Here is a 17,706-nt window from a genome sequence, read left to right on the forward strand (position 1 = left end):
AATTTTTACTCCAACAAGGCTGTCAAATAATTTTATTTTAAAAGTGAAAATTTTAAGTCTTGATTCAGATACGAAACCACACGTATATATTCATACCCCAGAGGCACTTCAGGCTGTTGACAAGAAGTCTTTGCAGCAGTTATGGCCCTCTTGCTTCATGGGCACAGTATCCAACGAACACTGGTTCAGCCGCTATGCCACGGCTGTTAAAATAAAGCGGAATGGGTATGACTATAATCAAACAACTGGCTGCTTGTGTAGGCAGGAAGAGAGATACTGGCAATCTGTTTTAATAACTGTATAAACAAAACTACTCCCAAGAAACAATGTATGGCCTATTTAGGGAGTGAAAAAGGGCCCTATTCTACTTTTGATTGTACATTTGATTTGAACCTCTGTTTCAATCAGGGGCACCAAGCTATAAGCAGACTTGTTGAAAGGCTTAAATTTCTGGGCTAGTTATTTAGATGTTCCACAAAATCTATTGCTTTTATTGAAAAAAAGTCCTGAGAAAGGCAAATACAAATCAAATAACATTCACACACTCTTCTCTCTCCCAGTCTCAATGTTTCCTTCATATGCAGCTCTAATTCCATAATTTTAATTATTTTGGGGGGAGGAGTCAGTTTCTTTCAGCTTACACTATCATAAATTATTCTGTTCTCATGTGGCATTAAAAACAAACCAACCCCTGTGGGTTATGATGGTGCAGAAAGATACTATAAAAAACATGTTTCAGAATTAAAATAGTTGTAAACAGCTGCAGAGCAAGCCAGAGCTCTTTGTTCTCTTGGAAAAGTCCCTTGTCTTCCTACAACTGCCACAGTCTGTGCATATGCAATGAATAAAAACATCAGTAGGAACATAGTTCTTGCATACAAGCTAAGACTACAGCAGTCTGATACTAAGTCAGCTCTTTGAGGAAGCCCCATATACATGAAACACAACTGCAGCTCCATGGAATTTTCATTTCATCAATGGAAAGGGAATGATTTTTCTAGTGTCAAAGCCTGTATAAAAAGAGGCATTTTCAGGACAACATATCTTTTTATTAAGGTGGTTACTTCTAACAGGAATTGTTCATCCTAAATCAGCAAAGATTATTTAGACTGCTTTCTGTTGCTAAATATGTGCAACAATTACAGGGAGTAGTCCTTAGCATTCTGCATCTCTCATGCCAGCATTACAAGAGCAGCTGCTGCTATCTGGACCAGATCCCTTTACAGCAATATAAGTACCAGTGTTAAGGAAGATGCAGATGCAGCAGTGGAGTCAACCAGGTCCAGGAACAGCACAGCTTAGTTCACTGTTAGACCCTAATCCTAGTGGTACAGCCACTGTACACTTAACTGCTCAGTTGTAGCAGTGTTCTCCTGAGCCCCACTAAGAGATGCACCAGCCTGCTAAGTAACAGGACATAAATTTTGAAATCCCTTTAATATTGTTTTTAACATTTATTTGTCAACTCTCTCTTACCTATTTTTCTGACTGAGGGAGATAGCACAACTTATATACAGCTATTTTTGCTAACATGATTATTTTAAGACAGTTTGAAATAACCCAGCCAAGTCAAAACTTTCAAGTCCTTCAGTCACTCTTGATTAAAGAGTGAAGGAAGGTAAACATATACTGTATACTCTAAACTAAAGTGCTGTGTCCAGTTCTGGGCCCCTCAGTTTAGTAAGGACATTGAAACACTTAAGTACATCCAGAGGAGGGCAACAAGGCTGGTGAGGGGCTTGGAACACAAGTGCTGTGAGGAATGACTGAGGGAGCTGGGGCTGTTTAGCCTGGAGGAAAGGAGACTCAGATGTGACCTTATCACTCTCTACAACTCCCTGGAAGGTGGCTGTAGTCAGGTGGGGTTTGGTCTCTTTCTCCAGGCAGCAACTGACAGAACCAGAGGACACAGTCTCAAGCTGCATCAAGGGAAATATAGGCTGGATATTAAGAAGAAGTTTTTTACAGAAAGAGTGATAAAGTACTGGAATGGCCTGCCCAGGGAGGTGGTGGAATCACCATCCCTGGATGTGTTTAAGAAAAGAATGGGTATGGCACTCAGTGCCATGGTTTAGCTGAGGTGTTAGGGCTGGGTTGGACTTGATGATCTTTAAGGCCTCTTCCAACCTAGTGATTCTGTGAATTCTATGATTCCAAAAGACAATTATGCTAAGACATCTTCATGAATACGAGCAGAGAGCTTGAGATTCAAGTGCTGACTGTAACTGCGGTTGTATCTGTTCTTTAAAGAAATGATTGTATCTACCTTGAACTACTACCACACAGAGTGGAGATTTTCAATGAGTTGTCATAAACTTCAGTAGAGAAATAAAATTGTATGTTTCATGCTTGCTGCAATTCAACTATTCAGCTCTCTCACTGTATACTTCAAAAGTGGAGTCAAACTTCGACTTAAAACCAAGAAATCATTCATATCTGCAACTGTGAATGTACAAAAACAACATTAGCAATAACCAGTAACTTGTCCAGGTACTTTTTAGGAAAGAACTGGGAGAAGAATGTGTTCCGACTACTATAAATAAAGTCAGTACATAAATGAATTAAAATTTGTCATGGACTGCTTATCCACCCCTTTCAGCCCCTAAAGTAAGGCAATACCTGAAAGAATAGCTTGCCCAAGCTCAACTCTCATGCAAACAGCTCCAACTGATTACCTGCTGCAGATCTTTAATTATTATTCATGATAAATAAATAATACCACCTTTTTTCTTTTAGAAGTCTGCTCTTCCTTCTGTTAGTGTACTCCTCTCACATACCCTTTAATATAATTTTTGTTTGAAATAAGTCAATCATGGTGTTCATTTTTCCTTTACAGGAAAGAGAAACACAGAAGAGTCCTAGTATTTCACTGAAAAAAGTGAGTTCTGAAAATCTGAGTTGCAAAACTGTCCAGAGCTCCTTGTCTTAATGTATCTATCGTCCTCTTCTGTGCATACAAAACCAAATGGGATTGCATTTACAATCAGGTTAAACTGCTAGCTCTCTTCCCTTCATCTCCAGGCCAGCAGTTTATGCCTGTACCTTTATTCCATTGGTTATAAAACCTGAGAACCAAGATACGTTGTAGGTACTAAATCTTACCGGAGCATGCGGCATCGATGATTAGTTAGCCTTTTGTAGGCATCCTGCAAGTTGGTCACATTGCTGCTGCTCCAGAGTCTTTCCCCAACAGCACTTGCTCGAGGCCTGTAAAGGTATATGAAGTTTTAGAGTAGGTGTGGTCTATAACCAAGAATGCATCTTTTTTTTTTAAAACCAGGTCTAATATAATACTTCAATACCCAGCAGCATTACTTTTCATAGCTGCTTAGGTTCAAAGCAGTGCACAAAGCACTGTTAGCACTAACATACAGTCCTGTGGGATTAATTAATGCTTCTTACAGCTGGCTTTTTAAACTCCAATGATAAAGCAGTCCATACCATAATCTTGGTGTCCATACCATAATCTTGGTGTCAGGTTAGTTGCATCCACAAATTCGCCCCACAGGCAAGCTTCTCCACCTATTAGAAGTTTCTTCTGTTCTTCAGATCCTGAATTCAAACCAGAAAATCAGCATTCTTCTCTGTCCAGAAGATGGGCATACATCAACAATTAAACAGGACTGGTGTTCAGTTGTTTTCATGTAAAATACCTGAGCTATCCTGAGCATTAACTTATATTTTGGTAGTCTTGTTACTGAATGGGAGAACCACCAAGCCATTTGCCCAGAGAAGCTATTTCTCTGCTCTGTCAGAAAGGATTTTACCTTGTATGCTCTGAAGAGATTCCTCAGCTTTTTGGCATTCCTCAAAGATTTAAAACCTGATGGAAACTGTTCATTCTATCACATACAGAACATTCCTTGAAAAAATTACTTAGTCAAGTATTCTCCGTATTCTAGAGTCAAGGCTCCCTCGCACAAAATGAAAAGCCCCATGGAAAGCATAAGATGTTTAGATACAGGGAGAGAACATGTCTTTTTCTAGACTAGTTTAACAATCAAGAAGCTTGGTAACATAAATTCAGAGTCTGTCTACGAACAGCCATTTTGCACAACTCTGCTCCTAAAGCATCTGCCTACCTAGTCCAGTATTCTATCTTACGCAAACACTAGTATCAGATGCTTGAGGAAGGTAATACCTTTCCCTGTAAGAAGTGCAAAGTTCCTTTTTTAAAGAGTTTTTCAGAAGTTCTAGCTGACCATAATTCCTTGGATGATACTATAATCACAGTGATGGAGTGGCCGCTCTGAACAGTCCTATTCTTTCCATTTACAATGTACTATAAACCAAAGAGTTTCATGCACAGAACATGCATATAAAAAAGGTAACAAACCAGGGAAGTTAAGTGGTTCAACACTGTAGTATTTCTTCCAATCTTGCCCATAACTAATGTAGTCTAAGTACCATGGTGCTGACAGGATGGCAGTGAACCCAGCTCCTGTGACTCTGCTCAGTTCAGGAGCGTAGTTATTTGCCATCCACACCTGAACTACGGTGTCTGGTTTCAGCTAAAGGAGGAAATGACAAAAGACAAAATAAACAAACTAACCAACTTAACCCAAAACTACTAAAGGCAATCCTAATTGCAATTACTAGTGGCAATCCTAATTGCTGTTATCAATGAAAAGAATAATAAATTTCCAAACTCTCTATTTTGTTTTGAAGAGGAACATTTTGGAAACTACCTTTTGTCACCCCTCCCCCACCACCCACCCCACCCCAGTCTAAAGCTGATTAGCTTTTTGCTGGTTTTAAAAACTCAGCTGGAGTAAAGCCTAGGTTATACTACAGACAGTTAATGCTTTAAGAGGATTCCTACATTGCACCATGTATCTGACTAGCTCTTAAATGCCGAGCATTTGGTGTTACTAGACCAGACACATAGTTACATGAGAAAAAAAAAAAAAGCATAGATACTTCTCCACTCTTTACTCTGATGTTTTAAAGCTATTATATTAACTGTGCTCACCTTTAAAAAGCATTTCAATGCTGGTGTTCCTGTTTCACCTATTACATATTCAACAAATGATAATTTCAAGGGATTGAAATTACCCACAGCTGGAGAGACTTGCTAATGTCAGCAGACGTTGCTTTAACTCTTAAAGAGACAAAGCCAGATCTACCTAATAGTCTGGTCTGGAAGCCTCACACAATATTGTGGTGTTATGCAAGAGTACTTTACTAGTTTTTCCATCTTACCTGTGCTTTGTGATCAAACACTTCTTGCCAGACCATTTGTCCTTTGTTGTAGGAGGAAACAATGTCCAAAATGCTAGAATTTAGAAATAAGATCAGCTTTGTGAACTTCAATGCTTTAAGTACAAACATTCAAAGTAGCAACATTTTCTACCCCACGGCATATCAGACCATTCCCACCACTGCATAGGGGACCAAGAAAAAGCAGGTTGTTCTGGTTTCGGAACCATGCTTGCAGAGCATGTTCTACCATGTAGAACAATGAGCACATGCATTAACACAAACCAGCAATTCATACAGGGTGACTAAGTCCGTGTTATTTAAGGAGAGGAAGAAATGTCTGCAAAAACTTCCTCCCCACCCTTGTGCTGACACTACTGAAGATACCTAGTTTAAGATACCCAATACATTCACAGTGTGTGTAAAACTAGCTTATATATCCATGCTGTGTCCAACATTTTAAAGCCATGAACTTCAGACGTGGTATTTTAAAATCAAGTAGATAAGTTTCCAAATATGTGGCAATTTTTCAAAATAATGTTAGGTATTAAGTCAGCTTCCATATCTGCACCTCAATGCCACCCTCAAAAAATGGCTGTGAAAAACTGAGCAAGAATGAAAAAATCAACATACTTCTGAATATAGTAAGATTCCAGTTTAGCATAGTCAGTGCCAAAACCTTGCTTCTTCATGAACTCTTTCACCTCAGGGTTAGATTTCCTTAAATAATAACAAGAAAACAAGTTTAAAAGAAGATTATTTTTGTTGTGCTTTAAACCAGATTTCCCAATAATTTCTACCTATGCACAGCACACTAACTGATGCCTTAGCATGCCACAGCATGGAACACATTGCAGAGCAGAAGCAGCAGGTTAACATGACTTAGATATTTTGAAAGAGTTTCATCCTGATTTGAAATAAAGCCAACAGACCTAATTCTCTGGTAAATCTGATGGAGTCCCTGTTCTGAAGCAGTCTCTGGCAAGCTGCCTCCTAAGAGCTTTGGGGTTCCTAGCATCTCAGACACTTTGTGCCAAGGTTATCAGCAGTCTGATAACTCAACAATTTTGTATCTCTACCACAAAAAGTAAACCAACATTTCTGTGCTACAGCATTTGCCAGAAGTTTTCTTTCCCTACAAAAATTAGATCATGTCCTGAGTGTTTGGATTTGATCTTCAAAGAGAATGTAGAAATACTAACTAGATCAATCTGAATACTCATCAAAATGCTCCAAATCCTTTATTATTAGTTAAGTCTCTCCAGAAGTGAGACTCCAAAATATTCAACATCCACAACTGAATTAAGAACACTATTAATACCTGCTGTACTTCTAATACAAACACACATGAATCTGGTAATTCTTACTGTTACCAGATTTTCTGGTGGGCAGAACTCAGTGTAAACATCTACTTTAACACAAACCATTTAAATGTTAATTTTCTTATCTAGTACTTTTCTAACATACTAGTCCTCTGTCCTGCCAGGGTAATTTTTATAAAGAAATCCTTTAGAATACCTGAATATTTATGAAACTACAAGTCAAAGCAAAATTCTGCACATTAGTTGGTTTTTGAGGATCACAAATGATCTGCCTGTAAATTGTTACGGAGGTAGGAATGGAGATCTTTTGGTTATGCAGTGAAAACTGTCTTATACAACTGAGTTCCATAATTGATGTAGGTAGACAGGTTTAAGAGGCACTAGGTATTTGTTCCTTGAATTGTCACCATACCAACAACTGAAGTCCACTTCATCTCCTCCCAAATGAATGAATTCATCTGGAAATACACTGCTGATCTCTTTAAAGAACTTAGTCATGAAGTCGTAAGTTGTATTCCAAACAGGATTTACAGGTCCAAAGGACCCAGTTGGCTGTCCTCCATTGTAACAAGGAGTGAGAAGATCTTTTCGACCTAATAAAAACAAATAATAGCTGATACTCAAGTTTCATGTTGCTATGCTAACTTTGCTAGCAGGAAGAAGCAGTTAGCCATATTAAAAAGGTAAATATTCATGACCTAAGCGCTCACCTATTTTAAATATAATCAAATGGAAGCAAGATGAAATAAGACAACTTGTCAAAGGCTGAAGAATCCTCTAACTGGCAATCCGACTCTTGACTTTCAGATCTATTATTTAACACACACTAATATATGTAACATGTCATAATACCTGGAAAACAGCATTTGGATAACTACTTGAACAAAAGAAAAAGCTTTAATGAATATCAGATGGAAGCCAGTTAGAAGAAAGCCAAACATAATGAGTATGCTTCAGAGGCTTCTTTTCTTTTTTTATTACTCTGGGTTTTTAACACCTAAGTCAGTGTGAGGTACATAGCTCAAGGTAGAATGATGTCTAAAGCAGAATGTATCTGTACCCTTGCACACAAATCTAGCATAGAACATGTCAAATGAACGTGTTGTTCATTCATTTTATTTCCTGTAACCTGTAAAGGTCATGACATCACTTAATGCCTCTTCCTTACCTCTTATCAAGGGCCTTCCAAAGCACTTTATTGGTTACTTCTTAAAAAATTAATTTGTTTGCTACTACTTACCACAATTTCTTAACAATTAATACTTTCTTGGGCATACCTTTTCCCCAAGACTGCGTGTGTCCTGGTGTATCAAACTCCGGGATAACTCTGATGCCTCTCAACCGGGCATACTCAATCACCAGACGGACATCAGTAGGAGTATAGATGAGATTAGAGGAGTATGCCCCCTGTGAAATATTCACATTTAAGAGACAATACACTATACCAGCAGATGACAAAATCTGGACAGAAGTATTTTAACTTAGACTGGAGAGCAGTTTTACAAGTTGGCTGTGGTTTATCAACTGCACAGACATAACTTTTGACTTAACTTGTGGAGAGGAAAAAAAACCCCACCAAAACAATAAACTCACAACACTGAGACAAATCGCCTTAAGGAGACCTTCCTTTTCTCCTTAGCTTGCAGTTACTGAAAAACACAGAAAAGCTAGTTTCTTTTCCTGCAGAATTTTGAATGATATGTTTTCAATTCTTCTGTACAGAGGCAAGTTATTTTTGCCCATTAGCTCTGAAACATAGGGCACTCACTACATAACATACAAGACTAATGGAAAAATTCTGACAAGTCAGAAAGAACTTCCAGCATCTCTGCTTCTTGGTTTTGTGTGTGACTAATTTAGCATCAGGACGTGTTTCTTTAGTGACACTAAATTTGAGTGTAATTCCACTCCCACACAGCCAACAAATGTGACAATGACCCAGACTACTAGAGTTTGGTGAAAAAGATGCTTGCCAAAGATGCTCATGATAAATAGCACCTTAAGCTTCTGCTTATCTGAAAATGGTTTCCACAGCTGAGTTACTCAAAAAAGGAAACAGCAGACAAGAAGCCTTTCTAAGAGAAGCTTGTTGAGACAAAGACCATATCCCTCTGTCTAGCTGTCAGTGGGATATATGACAACTCTGCTAGAGTTTACTTTTACCACAAAATATAATCTGACTGCACTATGCAACACCTACAGTTTTTGAACTATAAAATTCTTCATAGCATCTGCTCTAGCACTGCCAACATAATTTTCATGAGGGTCAGATTCTAGCAAGCATTTTAAAACATAATCACAAATCTTGTACTTAAGTAGACTAAGCCTAACTATTCTTAACTACATTTGATTTGGCTCCTACTGTACCATGACTGAGCAAGAACCTCATGGTGGCTCTCACTAATGTAACAAAGCCTACTATGCATCTAAAAATAAAGAGACACATTCCACTGTATTTGCTTCAGGAAACAACCTTGCACTTTTGGATCTCTTACAGACATGGTGTGTTTTGTAAGGATAATATTACTATTGCAGTGGTGCTACGAGCTGGCAGAAAAATCTCTTACATTTGTTTGAGTGGCAGAAGTCAACCAGTTAAAGAAACCCATCAACAGAAATCCAAGCATTGTTCACTACTTATTTGCATACCATTAGTGTTCGAAGGCCTGCAAACACTGAGGATAATTCAGAAAATTTGCACAAAGAGTAAAGGTGGTCGTTTACCATGTATCCAAAAGAAGACTCAGAAATGGTCCACATAGAAACTCAGGCAGGATCCTAAATATGGACTTGCTGGTTACTGGTCCCATGGTACTGTTTCACAATTAGCATTGGTACTCAAGCATTGGTTAACTCTGCATGTTATTTTCATTAAATATGTGTCAGAATTCTGCCCTTCAACCCTGCTCCAATGATGTCCACTCACCTTATCACTTAATTCAGGGAAATAAATGCTCTGGTAAGGGAAGGACTGATCATCTACTATATGCCAGTGGAGAACATTGAACTTATTAAAAGCCATGGCATCCTGTAACAAATAATGCAACAGAATCTAGTTAAACATTTCATTCTCATAGAAAATCTATGCAAAAAAGTGGCCTTGTCCCAGCATATCCCAGATGCCTAGAGCAACAACTAAAAAAGAAAAAAAACCTCAACCAAACCACTCAAAAAATCAACCAAAATACACCAATCCCCCCCACCAACAAACCAGAAAAGCATTCTATGTTTCACTGAATCCTAGAAGCACACACCTCTACTTCTCCTTCCCTCTGCTGTCAACAAACTCTTCACTTGACCCCCATTCTACCAGCCTGTGTAGTATGAACTGCTATGAACACTTATGAATTTCTTCCACTTCAGAACATGTACCCTGAGATTAGTTCGGGGGCTTACAGCATGGTGCTACTAACGCCAAGGTCATAGGTTTGACCCCCATATGGACCATTCACTTAAAAGCTGGACTTGATGATCCTTCTGGGTCCCTTCCAACACATGGTAGATGGTTCTGTGGGTAATTCTCTATGCACCATCAACTATTTCAGCTTACAGAAAAGCTTATACTTTTATAACTAAATACCTTGGACTTGAAAACAAAGCAGCGTGAGAGTTTCCTACTCCATAATACATCCCTTCTCAATAGTAACTTCTGCAGAATCCATTTCAAATGCATGCAAAATAAACTAAGCATTGTCCTGTGAAAGAGTGTTTCTTTTATGTTTTCATTCATAACAGTGTCAGTACTTCCCTTTTTTTGAAAGGTCATCTTGAAGATGATCAAGATCAATGTTAACACACTTATTTTAGAATTATGACTCCAGCTGGACAGCTACACACATACCTTGAGTTATGCTGGCTTGTGAATCACTAGAAGGATGTGCTGTGAGCAGACCAAGTAAGTGTTTACATTATTCATGACTGACTGCAACACAGCTGCTCCCAATCCCTTGCCACAATACAATTGTTTTCCCCACCTGTTTTCCCCACCCATTCCTTCCATTATTTTTTCACCTAGGTGTATTTAAAGAGGTGAAAAAATCTCTTCAGGATCTGCCACCAAGTACAAAGGAAGGTTTATATCTTGTCCATTCCACAGATTTATTTCATCTGTTTCATTACACTGCAGAAGTTTGAATTGCCATGTTTTCATGCTTTTCTAACTAATACCATCCTTCTACATAGAAAATTACATCTCTGGACCTTCAATTCACCTACTCCTTCCTCAAGAACAATTCCATTCCTAAATACATGGCAGTAGTTGAATACAAACAAGAAATATACTTGAACTGCTGCCCTAAGTATCTAATCACCAAACATCAGAGAAGAGATTACTGATGCTTTTTATTAGTCTGGATTCAAGCAGGCACAGAAGTAAGAAGAAAAGCATACTTGTTCTTAAACCAGCAAACATCATGAAATGTAGCTCTGATAATGTATTAGAGACAGACATGCAATTTAAGGAAAGAAAGCAGAATAGCAGCAGCTACAGAAACATATAGTTAGAAATGCAAATCTCTTTGGACATCTCTTCTAGATAAGACAAAAAATATTGACACAAATATTTGAGACTTTGAAGCACCCTCTGTCACAAATGTAACACTACACAAGCATTACTTGGTGAACAGGCATTGACCTTGAATGTGAAATCAAGTGGTAAATACCTAAAGGACAAGTTCTGAGCATAGTTCAAGGATGACTTCAGAAATGAAAAACCATTTTTATCTGCACTCTTTCTGCCTATCCTATGCCTATTTTTCAAAGTTCTGCAACATGGAGGGGAAATTTCGAATATCATTTCATCTTGGAGAAGCAAGACAGAGACAAGATGGGAAACTGCCTGTTCCTCCACTTCAACCAATAAAATAATTCATCCTACAAGCACTTAAAAAAAAAACGGGGAGTGCAAAACAGTAAAAACCCCAGTTTTGGCTGCTAAGCTTATACAAATACATCACCTTTCCATCAGGGCTGGAGCACATTAATTCTTAATGTACTTGCTTAAGCTTTTTGGAGGAAGTTTTGTTTGGTTTTATTGGTTAGTCTGGGCTTATTATTCAGTAGCTTCCTGTGAACATTTTGAATTTTCTCCCTTGCTCTGTAATACTTAATTACTGATTGGCACTTAGCAGCCTAAGGAAGGACTACCTAAGCCTGCTGCTGGACTACCGAAGTCTGCTCCAAAAGACTGGAGTTCTCCTGAAATCACTGGCACTGAAGCTATGAATTTGCAAGGTATCCCTTGTATTGCTTGATGATAGTCAGATATCTCAAAACATGCTTCTAAGAAGTAATGCTTAAGCTGGTTTAGGCATCAGAAAATCAGACAATCCGAGGTACCACAAACACCCGTTCCCTTTAGAGATTCAATAATCATTGTGTCTGCCCACTTGATTCCTCTCCAGTCTATGTTCAGACCTTTGCTCAGCAAAGTTCATTCTGTCCTTTTAAAGTCAGAGAAGATGGGTTCTTCTTTCATACCATTTCCAGTTGCTACCTACTTCAGGGGCGAAAACACAACAAAAAGCCTTCATTAATAAATGATATAAAACTGCCTACTTACCAGGTTTGTAAGAATAGATTTCAAAGGTAAATAATGCCTTGAAGTATCTAATAAGACTCCTCTATGAGCAAATCTTGGGAAGTCATTGATTTCAGATTCATTGACAAGAAACTATGAGAACAAAATTTAAAAATTAGAATTTTATTTAATTTCATATTTATCATTTCAAACAGGAAATACTTTTTCTTTTTCAGAAAACGATTCTTGGAAAATACGTAACAAACTGAAATATTGCTGAATGAAACTGGTAGATCTGCTCTGTCTAGAAAAACACTCAGTTACCAGGACAGTGGATTTAGTTAATAGCCATACTTACTCTTCCATAGTCATCTTCATGAACCAACTGGCTGAAGGTTTCCAGACCTGGAGAAATATCCAGGGAAGGGATCTCAATTACACCCTGATGCTTGACCTTAAAATTTTAGTTACAAACAGCACAATAACTATTTACAGGCATTCACGTAGCTAGTAAGAATGCCTTGTAGCTGAGTTTCTTTCTCTTTAGCACAGTTCCCTTAATTGCTCAAGCACCACCATTTAAAAAAATCTGGAGAGAGCCATTCAAATTCTCTATTATGCACAGATACTGAATACTTGTACTACTGTAGCTGTACTACTAATAGCTGTAGCAGATTAATCCCCAAATAGTAAGAAAGTTACTGAGAGTAAGGTGGGAATCTCTGGTCTTGTTGTACATCTATTCCTGTAATATCTGGAACTGGTGAAGTTTCTAATTCAGCATAAACAGAAAAATCTGTTTATAGGTAACTAACATATAGACTTAACATTCCAGTAAGAACAGCAGATTGAAATGTCAGGATTATTATTCTTTGTGATGTGTTCAGTACGTCCACTTCATAGATGCAGTCAGAAAATAATCTGTTCACGCTGTAGTTTAGAAAGCTTTTTGCTTGGACTGGCTTATTTCAGGCACAGCAAGCATGTACTCACAGTGTGCCACTGGATCTGAGATGCTGAGCATCTGGACCAAGGGTCTAACTGCTACACATGTGAGTATCCTTCTTGCCTGACTAAGTTTACTTACAATGAAGTACTGAAAGAGGGCAAGTCTCAGTGGTCAGCTTGTTCTTGGTCTGCCACGAAGCCCTAAACAAATAGCTCAATGTGAAAAGCATCAGCTTACCTCTTAAAGCACCCCATACCTCAGAAGCTTTCAGTATAGCCACAGGCTCAGTTACAGTTAAATGGTCTAAAGAAAAGAAAAAAATGCTTACCCATCAAAAAAGGATGAATTGCAAGGACAATGCCAAAAGGATTAAAAAGATTCTTCAAGTACCACATCTCCCTTTGTGTATTAAATTCCAACCAATCCTGCTTTTAATGGTGACAGCATGCAATTATTTTTCATCTGTGTTTTCCTACATAAAGCAAACTACTGTTCAGAGTCAACAGCTCATCAAAAAGAAGATAAAAGTAAGGTACTTAGTAAGGGCAATGCTAAAATATTGTACAAGAGCCAAAATTTCAGCAAAGTTTAACGCAATTGACTTAAAACATAACATGCTATATTTTTGCATTTAAGACATATGTGATAAAAGTTGAGTGGCTAAGCCAAACTTTTCATGATTAGGAAAACTTTACTTCTCCTTTTACCTTCCTTTTATATAGTTTATGGTTACGTATTTTTTTAGAGATATAAGTTGTCACATAATATTTTCAGGTGCTTACTATTAAGGTCTTATTACAAAAAAAAAAAAATACTAATCAAAATACAGAATCACAGAATATGCTGAGCTGGAAGGGATGCATCAGGATCATCAAGTCCAACTTCTAGCCCTGCACAGGACACCCCCAAGAATCACACCATGTGCCTAAAAGCATAGTTCAAATGCCTCTTGAAATCTGTCAGGCTGGTACTGTGATCACTTCCCTGGGGAGCCTGTTCCACTGCTCAGCCACAGCCTAGGTGAAGAATCTTTTCCCTTGATACCAACCTAAACCTCCCCTGACTCAGCTTGGTGCTGTTACCTTAAGTCCTGTCACTGGTCATGAGAGTGAAGAGATCAGGACCTGCCACTCAGCTTCCCCTTGTGAAAAGATGTTGAAGACCACAGTGAGGGCTCCCCTCAGTCTCCTTTGAGCTGAACAGAACAAGTGACCTCAGCTGCTCCTCATAAGCAGCTCCCCTCAAGGCCCTTCACCATCCTCATGGCCCTCCTTTGGACACTCTCCAATAGTTTTATATCTCACTTTTACTGTGGCACTCAGAACTGCCCTCAGCACTCAAGGTGAGGCTGCTCCAGTGCAGAGAAGAACAGGAGAATCCCCTCCCTTGCCCAGCTGGTGATACTGTTCCTGATGCACGTACAGGATGCCAGGTCACCCTCTTGACCTGAGCACCAGTATGGGGGCAGTAAGATGAAGTATGGTAAGTAAAATGAGGAATGGTACCTGAAGGAATCCATAACAATCCTCCCCTAAGTTGAGTACTGGAGTACAGTACGAAGTACTAGTGAAAAAAAAAAAAAGCTAAAATAATTTTGGTTTTGAATTTAATGTGATTCAGTAATTTTTAGAGAAGAAACAAATATATTTTAAGTATTTTTTAAAATCATATACATTTATATGAATAAAAATATACTACATCTATAGATTTATATTATTATCCAAACATCAAAGCAATAATGCACATCTGAAACAGGAGAGAAGAAAATCAAAAGGTTGAATTACTGTACAATGACTTACGTGATCTGTGTCAGCATGAAAGAATGGTTGGCTACAATTTACACAGTTCAAACATTTATCTAAACTACCAGAGAAAAGCCATTTAGTGACATGAAGAAAGTACCTCAAGCTAAGAGGTTAGCCTAAGAACTGATTACACATACTGGGTGTTTGGAGTAAGAAAGAAAATTTAGAAGACTACTGCAATCTCCACAGGTATACTGTAAGGAAAATGTGATAAATTGTCAAGGATTTATTTCCAACACAGCAGGTTTGTTTGTGTTTTGGTTTTTTTTCTAAACAGGTATTATACCTTGAATGAACTTGGAAAATTCTGTAATAAGCTACTTGAAATATTTTACTCAAACATTTAAGAACTCAGCAAGCAGGAGGGCAGATAACCTGTACTTTGATTACATATCCAATACTCTTTCCACGGGATAGTCACTGACTGGTCCACACTATCTTTATTAAGGAGCCAGACCACCCAAACCAGCAAGTCACCAGTAACAGCATTTTTCAGAATCTGCACCCTTAAAAAGACAGACCATTAAAAACCAGAAAAAATAAAACCTGCTGAAGCCTAGAATGCTCAGCTTATTACAATGAAGAAAATATGTTATTTGTAACAGAAAACTTATTTCTTAATGCAGAAGGAAAAAACTGCCTTTTCTAAAGAATGCAACCTAAAAATCACATGATCTGACAGATTCCGTGACTTAAGACAAGAACCAGCTTTGATTAAAATCTTAAGTTCACAAACAAGCTCAAAGTTCAAATAATAATAAAGCAGCAAAATAACCTGACTGGCAGAACAATGTCAAGAGCATTAGCATTTTTGCTGCTATATTTCATTTGCATTGAAATGTATTATAAGCTTGCATATAAAAACCAAACTCTTTGGCTATATACCCCAAAAAGGATTGAGTAAATTTAATGTCAGTACATTCTGTCACAAGTCAGGTGGAATTAATCCTGCTGCAGATGTATGACTTGAGATTAAAAGGATCTTTCTTCTAAGGATCTGTATCCTGGATACCAAATAACAGAAGATTATCTCAAAACAGGTCTAGATGAACTTAATATGTTTATTTTTTGTATTAGCCTGCCCAGACAAAAAGCAATATTATTGCTTAGTCTTATTTCTGTTAAGGAAATCTCTGGCGATTAATACTTAAAGAGTACATCTCCACTCCGGACTTTAGTCACAGAACTAAAGAAGCATAGAAAAATAAGTCCAGTATAAACATCACGTTTTTAAATCCTTTCTTGTATCTACAGATAGAAAGGAAGTAGATTTACAGGACTGCAAGATGAATAACAAGTTCAACGAACACTCTGGTTTTCCTGAAAAAGCAGGAAATAGCATGTACTCAGTGTAAGTAGCTTCAATTTAAATGCAGTCATTTCTTAGGAGATGGTAAGCAGCGACAGCCTTCACTCAATAAATACCCTGTAGTGAATGGGATCATCTCCTGGCCACGCACAGATCTCACCAAAGGTAACGGCTACTGCACACTAGGGTATCTCTGATTCCTAATGTTAGCTGCCAGAAGAGATACTAGCAGGAAAGTGATCTGTATGAGAGCTGAACTGCAAAAATCATAGGCGGCATGTGACAAGCTTCATGATTCACCGTGGCTGAGATTTCCCACAGTGCCAAGAACAAGAATTATCTTCTGGTCGCCACTGCTGCGAAATGTTTTTGTGGGCCTCCGAGAACCACTGCTTTCCAGTTCCTTAAAAAAACCACGCAAAAACCTGCTGACTTCTACTGCGGACACGTGATAGGAAAACAAGCGCGTTAACGGTGCTGCCTAAGCCGGGGAAGGAGGAGCAGCCGAGCGGGTACTCACAGGCCTCGCTGGAGGTGAGGTGCGGGCGCCTGTCACAGCCAGGGTCCCCCGCTTCGATCACCACCTGCAGCTGGAACAGCTCGGGCTCCGCTCGGGCAGCCAGCGGCCTGCGGCCCCACGTCCGCCGCCGGGAATGCCCGAACATGTACTCATAGTACCTGCCGGGGAAGCACAGGCGCCGGCGGGGCCCTCAGGCGGCTGCTCCCGTCCCCGGGCCGCCGCTGCAGCACCCCGGTCCCGCCGCCGCTCACCTGCGAAAGGCGTCCTGCAGCAGCTCGCAACCCGGCCCCGCCGAGGAGCCGGCGCCATGCACCAGCTGGAAGCGGCTGGGCGCTAGCTGCAGCTGGCGAGGGTACGTGCGGACCCACTGCGGCAGCGGCCACAGCGAGTCCTCGGGGACGACGTCTGCCGCCAGCTCCCAGTCGGACGGCTCCGGCTCCGGCTCCGGCTCCGGCTCGGCCTCGGTCCGCGGGGCGCCGTGGCGGAGGCTGGTGCTCACCAGCACAGCGGGGACCACGACGAGCCCCAGGAGCAGCCCTGCCAGCCCCATGGCTCTGCTCATAGTGGGGCAGCTGCCTCAGCCCGCCCGTTCCACTCACGGGGCAGCCCGACTCCGCCTCCGGCGCTACGGGGTTGGTAGGGCGGGCTCGGGAGCCTCAGGGCCCTCCCGCGGTACCGCCCGCCCTGCCGCGCCTCGACGGAGTGCGGCCGGGGAAGAGGCCCGAGGGCTCTTTGCTGGAGCGAGTCCGTCCTTCATGCTCCCCTGAGGGGTTCTCCCATGTAAAAAAACATTAACTGTTAGCGTCCAAAGGAGAGCCACGAGGATGGTGAAGGGTCTGGATGAGAAGATGTATGAAGACCGGCTGAGGTCACTTGGTCGGTTCAGCCTGGAGGAGACTGAGGGGAGACCTCATTGTGGTCTTCAACATCCTCGTGAGGGGAAACAGAGGAGCGGGTCCCTATCTCTTCACTCGGGTGAACTAGTGACAGGATCTGAGGTAACAGTATGCAGCAGAGTTACGAGAAGTTCACGTTATTATCAGGAAAAGGTTCTTTACATAGAGGGTGGCTGAGCAGTGGAACA

The 17,706-nt window shown here is 40.0% G+C and overlaps 1 protein-coding gene across 1 annotated transcript; it reads right to left on the reverse strand.

Annotated features, from left to right (window-relative positions):
• Nucleotides 1–15: 15 nt before the first annotated feature.
• On the reverse strand, nt 16–17,241 carry HEXB (hexosaminidase subunit beta). Its single transcript, XM_068176512.1, has 14 exons — nt 16,874–17,241; nt 16,623–16,780; nt 13,226–13,291; nt 12,398–12,444; nt 12,082–12,192; nt 9,448–9,549; nt 7,799–7,928; nt 6,934–7,114; nt 5,833–5,919; nt 5,203–5,275; nt 4,337–4,511; nt 3,462–3,552; nt 3,103–3,207; nt 16–203 (listed from the first exon to the last, which is right to left on the reverse strand). The coding sequence occupies exons 1-14, from the start codon at nt 17,182–17,184 to the stop codon at nt 140–142; spliced, it is 1,701 nt and encodes a 566-aa protein (XP_068032613.1). The 5' UTR covers nt 17,185–17,241; the 3' UTR covers nt 16–139.
• Between the last annotated feature and the right edge of the window lie 465 nt (nt 17,242–17,706).

The sequence above is a fragment of the Anomalospiza imberbis genome, chromosome Z (genome assembly GCF_031753505.1).
Source record: "Anomalospiza imberbis isolate Cuckoo-Finch-1a 21T00152 chromosome Z, ASM3175350v1, whole genome shotgun sequence".
Taxonomy (NCBI): Eukaryota; Metazoa; Chordata; class Aves; order Passeriformes; family Viduidae; genus Anomalospiza; species Anomalospiza imberbis.

Excerpts from the sequence above, each read along its gene's own strand:
- HEXB (XM_068176512.1), bottom strand. The coding sequence starts at position 17,184 with ATGAGCAGAGCCATGGGGCTGGCAGGGCTGCTCCTGGGGCTCGTCGTG. Across the intron at positions 5,276-5,832 it reads GAATCTTACTATATTCAGAA|CATTTTGGACATTGTTTCCT; the intron begins GTATGTTGATTT and ends TCTAAATTCTAG. Across the intron at positions 204-3,102 it reads CATCGATGCCGCATGCTCCG|CCGTGGCATAGCGGCTGAAC; the intron begins GTAAGATTTAGT and ends TTATTTTAACAG.